Here is a 10,251-nt window from a genome sequence, read left to right on the forward strand (position 1 = left end):
TCCCCGCCTCGGCAACAACGGATTACCATCAATCTTTAATGACTTAGCATCAAGACTACTCCAAAAGGAAGACAGGTTACCACGCACTTCCTTTGGATTCGACTGCTTTGCATTGTTTGAAGGGATAAAGATATCCCCATGCAACTTTTCAGAGAACGACTGAAACCCTAAATCCTCCAACCCTTGATCCGAATTACCCTCCATGCACGACACTCGGACAGAAATCAAAACCAGGCGACAATAACATGCATCATCCAATAACAAACCCTAATCCTTTTAACCCTAGTAACAATCTTCAAACCTTAACCTATTAATCCAGAGTTATCGATCTAGCTAAATTAGTCTCAGCTAACCGCAATCAACAACAACCAGACTAATAAATCAGGTTTTCGAACTGAAAACAAGGGTGGCGATTAAAACAAAACGAAAAAAGAAAACCCTACTATCAAAATCGGTCACAATTGCTAACGAGTTCGTTATAGAGTTATGATTGAAATCAAACTCTAATCACAGACTGTTATACAGAAGATCACAATCAAGAAACTAGGGTTACGACTAGAACCAGAATCGCCAAAAGGAAGGAGAGAAAAAGGGTTATGTCAAAATGTCAAAATTTATGTTTTTTTTTTTTTTTGGGTAAGGGTTACCCCGATGAATTTTTATAAATGAACCAATAAGAACAAAGGTGTGTCAAAGCAACACACCAACTAGGCTTGGCATACCAAGCCTAGGAAAGCCAACAAAACAACCAAACATCCAAAACAACCACACAAACATATCTAGTACTAGACACAACCACGACCAACAATACGACCGAAAACAAACTCTAAACTAAACAACTACTATCCTGGATCAGGATTGTTCCTGTCATTGATCTTCCAGATGCTGAAAATCCTTCTCCTAGCCGATTCCAGCCGAAACTTGAATCCCATCAGTCTTAAACGAACTGAGCTTTTAATCCTCTCCGCAACTTGTATCTCGGTCAAATGAGATGAGCTGAAGAGCCGACTATTCCGCTCTTGCCAAACATAATAGGAAGCCGCAGCAATTACCAACTTACAAACGATATCATCCACTTTCTTAGACTTGGCTGATTGATCAATCCAACCCATTAAGGAGTTCCATGTATTGTCAACACTATCTAAATTCACCATGCTCTTCACATCTATCCAAACTTTAGTCGCAAATGCACATTGAAAGAACAAGTGATCTCGACTATCTCTTCCCTTTTTACACAACGGGCAGCACATAAGGTTAAGGTTTGTGGCACTCCCAGCTTCCCAAACCGCTAAACGATCCTGAGTCTTCAGTTTATTCTTAATAACCAGCCACATATGAAAAGAGTGCCGAGGAACACATTGAGCAAACCAAACCATATGAGCCCAGTTTGCAATATTATCCCTGTTTCGAATCGTGTTCCATACATTAGCTGCTTCAAAGTCACCAACATTACCTTCCAAATCTTTCCAAACCAAACGATCAATATCATTTCCAACCAACTGGGGCGGTTGAATAGTTATTAAAACCGGAAACAAATCAAACCAAGCTTGGGGCCATCTCCAATTCCCATTCGCATCAATTACATCCGCAACCGTCAAATTCAAATTAAACCCTGCATTTGCTATAGCACGAGGAGTAATAAATGAGCGCAAAGGACTTACATGGCACCAGTTATCACTCCAAACATTAGCTTGCAAACCACTCTTGAGCAAATACCAGATGAAGGGTCTCATAATACCCCGAATGGATAAAATTTTCCTCCAACCCCAACTCATACTACCCCGACAAGGAATCTCCCAAAAATTCCTCCCCTTAAGCTTATAGTCATGAATCCATTGCACCCAAATAGAGTCCTGTTTACTTATAATGCTCCAAACATGTTTGGCCATAAGCGATTGATTCACATCCGAAATGGATTTAATACCCAACCCCCCCTCTTCCTTAGGTAAACAAACATCTTTCCAGGCAACTTTAGCACGAATTTTACCCTCCGAACCCGCGTTCCACAAAAATCTACGAATTATTTTCTCTAGCTCATTGATAACACGAGTGGGGATAATGAAAACAGAGGCCCAATATATATGCAAAGAAGAAAGAACCGAATTAATCAGTTGAAGACGACCCGCAAATGATAGAGTCTTCGTCATCCAATTAACAATCTTCTTATCCATGCGCTCAATAAGCACTTTGCAATCTTTAAAGCTAAGTCTGGAAGAAATGAGCGGGACCCCCAAGTAACGAACCGGTAACTCACCCTCCTGAAATGGCATGATATCCAGAATTTCCTGTTTAATCAACTGGGGAACATTGCAGAAGAAAACTGTACTTTTCGCATGACTAGGAACCAAACCAGAAATATTAGTAAACGTTTCAAGAGCCTGCTTAACCTTTTTAACCGAGATAACATCACCATGCACAAAGATAAAAAGGTCATCAGCAAACGACACATTAATTATTTTTTGCTTGGCACAATTAGCGTGATATTTGTATGGAAAACTAGCAGCCTGTTGAAGCAAAAGAGAAAGAACCTCCATGATTAAAGTAAATAAGTAAGGAGACATTGGGTCTCCCTGCCGAAGCCCTCGTATGCCCCTAAAATATCCATGGAGATTACCATTAATGCTCAACGAGTACGAGACTGTAGTAACACATGTCATAATCCAGCCAACCATTTTATGATGGAACCCAAATCGATTCAACACCTCTTCGAGAAACGACCAATTAACCGTGTCATAGGCTTTCTGGATATCAATCTTGAAAGCACACCTAGCCGGACCCCTATTGAGGTGGTAATTATGCATTAGCTCTTGTGTAAGTAAAATATTATCAGAAATCTTTCGCCCTGGCACAAAGGCAGATTGATTAATGCTAACAAGAGTTCCCAAACTACCTTTTAAACGATCCGTGATAATTTTGCTTATGCATTTATAAATCACATTACAGCAAGAGATCGGCCTGTAATCTAGGACTGAATCAGGAACTTCTTTTTTCGGAACCAATGCAAGAATAGTGTGATTAACCTGATTTAGAATCTTTCCATTTTCAAAAAATTGCAACACCGCATCGGTAACCTCGTTGCCCACAATCTCCCACGCATGTTTAAAGAAGGCCGAGGTATACCCATCAGGCCCCGGGGCCTTATCCTCTCCAATACTGAACATGGCATTTTTGACTTCCTGACGAGATTATTGAGCAACCATTTGATCCGCAACCTCCCTACTCAACACATTAACAAAGAGATTATCCATGTTAACAGTTTCAACCGTACCATCGAACCCCAAAAAATCCTTATAGTGCGCGAGTAAAGCATCAGCAACATTATCCCCTTCATGACGCACTCCCAACCGGTCCGTAATACTACATATTTTAGTACGAGCATTTCTGGCTTTCACAGAGTTGTGAAAAAACCGAGAATTGGAGTCTCCCGCACACAGCCATGTTACCTTAGATTTCTGCTTTAAAAAACACTCTTCGTCATATGCCGCTGATTGAAAATCTTGAAGACATTGAGTCTCCAATTGTCGAAGCTGAACATCCAACGGGTTTTGATCAATTCGGCTCTGAATATCATCCAATGATTTCCTCAACTCATTTACCCTAGCATGTAGATTACCTTGGTTGAATAGAATCTTCCTCAGCATAGGCTTCAAATTCCTCATTTTCTTCACAACAGAAAGCATAGAGATACCTTCAACTGTTTTAACCCATTCACATTTAACAACCTCCTTAAATTCAGGTTTCATAACAATGAAGTTCGGAAATTTAAAAGGTCTCGGCTGATTTCCACTAGATGCCACGGTTCTTAAAATGCACGGGGTATGGTCAGAAACTCTAAATGGATGAAACAAAGCAAAAGCATCCGGAAAATGATCAATAAAAGAAATATTACCCATAATTCGATCAATCTTTTTGAGAATACCCACCCCACTTTTCGGCTTTTGACTCCAAGTATATTGCAGCCCATGAGCTTTAATATCAAACAAATCAGCTTTTTGAATACAATCATTAAATTCATGCATACCAATAGACAACTTGGACGATCCGAACAAAGAGTCTTCCATATTGAGAGCCGAATTAAAATCTCCCATCACCACCCACGGCTTATCATGACAGAAAGCCCTATGCTTACATAAATCCTCCCAAAGGCGTCTTCGATCCTGATACTTATTTTCAACATAAACAAAAGAGCAAAAAAGGAGCTTTTTGCTATCTTTAAAAATAACCTGAACATGCATAAGTTGGTCTGATTGAAACAGGACCATAACATCAAAAACATTTGGATTCCAACCAAGAATAATCCTTGTACCCCGTGAGCATAAACCCCCATTGGACGTCCAGCACCAATTACGAAAAACATACTTACATACTTTAGCCAACTTAGAGACATCAACATGAGATTCTAGAATAGCACACATATCTAGCTTATTTTCAGCAACAATAGAACGAACCTCACTTTGTTTCAGGGGCCGGTTCAAGCCCCTAACATTCCAAGACATTATGCTACCCATTTAAACCATTCAGACCGGGAGTGCTTGCCCCCTCAGAATTAGTATGCTGGTTATTAGTCATAAACCGTGCCATCTCAGTCGGAGTAACCTCCTTTACCTCGTCATCTGCGTTCGTAGACCGATTAGTCTCCACATGCAACCTAGTGTCTTTGTCAACATCTCCGGACTCCTCTCCATTACCATCCACTCCCGCTAATACATCAAAAGAATTTCCTGTTTTGATATGACTAGATCCCCCGCTATTATTTTGCTTCGTACCTGAAGTACTCGCACCCGATTTATTTGGTTTTGGCTTGTAGACAAACTTTTGTTTCTGTTTTTTCTGCCCAAACCCAAACCTAGCAACCTTTCTTTTATCCGTGACAAACCCTTCCTCATCCACCATAACTTGCTTTTGGCTAACATTAACATTCTTAGGACAGTTTTGATCATTATGACCAAAAATGCAACACGTAGTACAATGATGCGGTTTCCATTCATACTCAAGTTTAACTTTTTCCATGATAAAACCATCCTCTTCCAGCTTCGGTATAGCAACAACTATCTGATCCTTAAGAATATTATCTGCACTAACCTCAATCAAGGCTCTAGCAAAGCTGCTCCTACCCCAACTATCCGCACACATGTCCGCTGTGTAGCTATCTAGCATTTTTGGAGTTCCAACTTTCGACGCCAATAAACTCAATCCATCATCCGTATAGATAGAAATAGGAACATTATGCAGCTTAACCCATATCGAAACCGACTTAATTCCTTCTTTTTTCAAGCTAACCGAAGGAGACCAAATGTTAAGAAAGATAGGGACTTTACGAATCAGCCAAGGCCCTCCCTCAAGAGCTTTATTCATACCTTCCTTTGTATCAAACTTAAAGAAGAAAAATCCTTCAGCGTTCATCATAACTTTAGCCAACCCAAACTTTGCCCAAACATTTTTAACATAGTACTCCACAACAGGAAATGGCAACCTGTTCCCCAGAAAATAGCCAAATAGCACGTTCTCAAACCTGTCTTTAACCGTTTTAACTACCTCCTTCGGAATAACAATGTCAGCTTCCTGATGAGTCTCTGTTGTATCCAGCTTCCTAAAGTTAACTTCACGATTAGACTTAGAGTTCATCATCACCTTCTTAGCATAAGATACCTGGTTCTCCTGGTTTCCTTGTTGTTTATCAGCATAAATGTTCTGAACCGGAACCGTTATTTTCTTTTTGGGTAAAGGGTTACCCCGGTTATTCTATTAAAATGCAACCGCAATTAAGTACAAGTAGTGAGGATATGTTCCACACTAGTTCATATACAGGACATGCCCCATATATGTAAATCAAAACAAAAAACCAAAGACCAATAACACCCCATAACCTAGTCTACTATACATCATGACACGACATCTAGTAGACAAACAATGCAAAAACACAAAACAAATCCTCAACCACCATCATCAAATATAAAGTAGCCACAAAACAGCAGCCCCTTCAGACGAAAAACAGCTAGCCTATCCATTCGAGAACTTGGTAGAAGAGGTGCTTGCCCCTGCTTTCGAAGAGAAAGGATGAGTACCCGATGTCATAAATGCACTAGTTTCATTGTAGACTTCTTCAACCTCCTCCTCATCCGATTCCTGCTGGTCATGCTGAGCTTCACCATTTTTACCCACATTCTTACCCGTATCCGATAGAACATCAAACGGATTGTGCGTTTTGACACTAGGTGGCGGACCTGAGGTAGTAGCCCCACCCTGCGGCTTGGATCCAATCGGCCGATATTCGAATTTCTGCTTCTGCTTATTAACAGGAAACCCTGATTTCCTAGCCGCTTTTTTGCGCTCCACATCCGTAAATCCCTCTTTGTCTACAGCCGGCTGTTTCACTTGCTTCCGGGTATTGCTTCCCTCTTGTTTGTTCTGACCCGTTATCGGCCCCTTAGGAGCCCTCCTAGGCTGTCTCGGGCAGGAATCATCAGAATGACCAAACACCTTACAATGAGCACACCTAAGAGGACTCCATTCATATTCAACCGACAAAACCACTTTACTAAAGCCTTCCCCCTCCAACTCTGGAACTGCAATAACTATCTCCTCCTTAAACCCATTTTCAGCTGAAATTTCTACTAACGCTCTCGCGTAGCTACTCCTCCCCCAATTATCTGTGCACATAGATGAAGTGTACGTGTCCAACATCTTAGGCTCACCAATAGCCGTAGCAATCATACTCAATCCATCCTCCGTATACGCAGCAATCGGAACATCATGGATTTTAACCCACACTTGCAACTTCTTTACCTCCTTCTTTTCTAACATAGAAGTAGGAGACCAAATATGCAAAAACATAGGCTGTGATCGGATAATCCAAGGGCCTTCTTTAAGAACATTCAACATACCAGCTTCATTAGCAAACTTAAAGAAAAAGAACCCATTAGCATTCATCATTGATTTCTGTAATCCAAACCTCTTCCACTGGTTCTTCACAAAATAGTCCACAACCGGATATGCAACTCTGTCTCCTAGGAAGTAACCATACAGAGTGTTCGCTAATTTTTCTTGCACTGCTCTAACCGAATCACGAGGCAGAACCACATCACAACCCTCATACGTAACCGTGCTAGCAAGAGATCTGAAATTTACCTTAACAGGTTTGGCTGCTAGAACCGATTCTACATATGACATCGGTTTTGAGTTGTTACCACCATCACTAGGCACCCCGGACGATCTTATGTTCTCTAACCCAGCCGATTCAGCAACATGATCAGAATTAGGAGGCACATAAGTACTGCTAGAACTTGACCGTGAGTTTCCAGCCTTGGTGTGTCCCGAATCCTTAGCCAAATCCTCAGATGTTGATGAATCCAGATTATGCAGTTGAACGGGTCGAGAAACCTTTGTTAGTTCATCAATAATGTTTATTCCACGTTTTGGCTGCACCGAATTACCGTTAACATCAAGAAGACGATTAGCAATCTGTTGAAACGTCAAAGGTGACCTTCCACCAGATTTAAATCGATCATCCATAACAAAGCAAAAACAACTCTCTATAACCCTACCGATCAAGACGAAGCAAAAGAACCCACACAAACCAGCCGACAACAAATAAAAATAAAGCCGAAACCCTAAACTAGCAATGCCCTAACCCATGATTCTTACCAATCGGACAGGTAACTGATTAACCAAAGCTGATTGACCAGCAAACACTCCAATCTGTTTGAATATGAATTGACGGCGGCGAGAAACTTATAACCCTAGCCGACAAACAGGATCCGCAAACCAGTTGGGAGATAGATGTTAGGAACCTCTAATCTCTGAACTGAAGTTGAAGAATCACGCTGAAAATCTAGGATTTCACGGAGGAGGAAGTCTTTTTTTTTGGGTAAAGGGTTACCCCGGTGAATCTATTAAAATGCAACCGCAAATAAGTACAAGTAGTGAGGATGTGTTCCACACTAATTCATATACAGGACATGCCCCATATATGTAGAACAAAATAAAACCAAATACCTATAACACCCCATAACCTAGTCTACTATACATCATGACACGACATCTAGTAGACAAAACAAAGCAAAAACACAACCATAATCTTCAACCGCCATCATCAAAAATAAAGAAGCCGCAAAACAGCAGGACATTAATAACCCGAGGCTTAGTCCGATCATTCACAACCACTCCACGTCTCGGTGCCATTGTTTTGCCATCAATATTCAGAATTTTACTCCCCAAACTCTTCAGAACAGTTGACGGCTTCCCATACACATCACGGTAATCAGCATTCAAAGATGGTGGTTTCCCATAAATTTCATTAATATCAGGCGGTTCAGAATTCATCTTCGTAGGAGCTAATCACATGCAGACGTAAAAAAGTAGCTAAATAGGATAGAGAACAAACCCTAATCAGCCGCCAAAGGAAATCCCAAGCGAATCAAGAAACCCTAATCCACCAATAACCAAGAACTTGACAAGGAAACAATAGTAGCTAGATGGAAACCCTAATCCGCCACCAAAACAGAACCTAGCAACGAACCTCAAATCAAGAACAACCCAAAACGACTTGGCCGCAAACCCTAGCAGCAAAAAACGAAAAGAAAAAAAATCCTAAACCTGATTTCAAAAGATTAGGAATCACGGTAGAAGTCTAGAAACCTTATTCAGAAGGATCGACAACACCACAATTGCTAACCCAGATTAATCAAGAATAAGATCAGAATGAACAAGAAGCTAGGGTTTCTCAGAATCGCCAGAGTCGCCCAGAGCCAGAGTCGCGATGTCAAAATTTATGTTTTTTTTTAGGTAAAGGGTTACCCCGGTGATTCTATTAAAATGCAACCGCAATAAAGTACAAGTAGTGAGGATGTGTTCCACACTAGTTCATATACAGGACATGCCCCATATATGTAAAACAAAACAAATCCAAAGACCTATAAAACCCCAAAGACCTAGTCTACTATACATCATGACTCGACATCTAGTAGACAAACAATGCAAAACACAAACACATAATGTCAACCACCATCATCAAAAATAAAGTGGCCACAAAACCGCAGCCCCTTCAGACGAAAAGCAGACAGTCTATCCATTCGAGAACTTGGAAGAAGAGGTGCTTGCCCCTGCTTTTGACGAAAAAGGATGAGTACCCGATGTCATAAATGCACTAGTTTCGTTGTAGACTTCCTCGACCTCCTCCTCATCCGATTCCTGCTCGTCCCTCGAAGGTTTCTTCTCAACCCGGCCCACTGTGGTACCCCCCTGATTACCAGCCACTCGACCCCCCATGTTACCATTACCATCGTCATCTTTAAGACTATCAAAGGGGTTCGACGTTGAAACCTGATTCGAATTTTTCACAGCCGCATTCGGTTTAGGTTTGACAACCGGACGATATACTACCTTAGGTTTTTGATTCTTTATATGAAGCCCTTGAGTAGTAGCTTTCTTCTTTTTAGCACCCACAACCTGAAAATCATCACCTTTTTTCCCATAATCCCCAATTGGAACAACCTGAGGGTTCTTTGGGCACGAACTATCATCATGACCAAAAACGCAGCAACCCGAACACCTTAAAGGCTCCCAATCATATTCAATTTTGACTTCCACCTTAGAATAACCATTACCATCTAAAGATGGAATGGCAACAGTGACACTTCTTTTTAATTCAGCCCCCGCCTGCACTTCAATAAGAGCTCTAGCGTAACTACTTCTTCCCCAAGAATCAGCACACATCGTAGCAGTATACGTATCCAACAACTTAGGCACCCCTATCTTTGATGCAATCAAACTAAGACCATCCTCAGTATAAGCTGTAAGCGGCACATCGTGCATCTTTACCCACACCGGAATAGCTTTAAGATCCTCTTTTTCTAGTTTGATAGAGGCCGACCACATCTTCAAGATAATCGGAACATTTCTTATCATCCATGGCCCATCCTCTAACATTTTATCCATCCCTTCCTTAGTTTTAAACTTAAAGAAGAAGAAGCCATTCGCATTCATCATCAATCTATCCAGACCGTACTTAACCCAATTGTTCTTAGCAAAGTAATCCACCACCGGAAACGCTAGCCGTTTACCCAAGAAATACCCATAGAGAGTGTTTGCATACCTGTCCGTGACTTGCTTAACCGAAGCCAACGGAATAACAACATCAGCTCCATCAACAACCTCAGAAGACTCCATCTCCCTAAAATTCACCGGCACCTTCTCCTTCAAGTTCTTTACTGCATTTGCAAAAGATACCGGTTCCGTTGTCACTGAAGGTTG

The 10,251-nt window shown here is 41.2% G+C and overlaps 1 protein-coding gene across 1 annotated transcript; it reads right to left on the reverse strand.

Annotated features, from left to right (window-relative positions):
- Positions 1-3,185: 3,185 nt before the first annotated feature.
- On the reverse strand, positions 3,186-4,496 carry LOC110933615. Its single transcript, XM_022176829.1, has one exon. It carries the CDS (start codon positions 4,494-4,496, stop codon positions 3,186-3,188), a length of 1,311 nt encoding a protein of 436 aa, XP_022032521.1.
- Positions 4,497-10,251: the final 5,755 nt, after the last annotated feature.

This window comes from Helianthus annuus, chromosome 8 (genome assembly GCF_002127325.2).
Source record: "Helianthus annuus cultivar XRQ/B chromosome 8, HanXRQr2.0-SUNRISE, whole genome shotgun sequence".
Taxonomy (NCBI): Eukaryota; Viridiplantae; Streptophyta; class Magnoliopsida; order Asterales; family Asteraceae; genus Helianthus; species Helianthus annuus.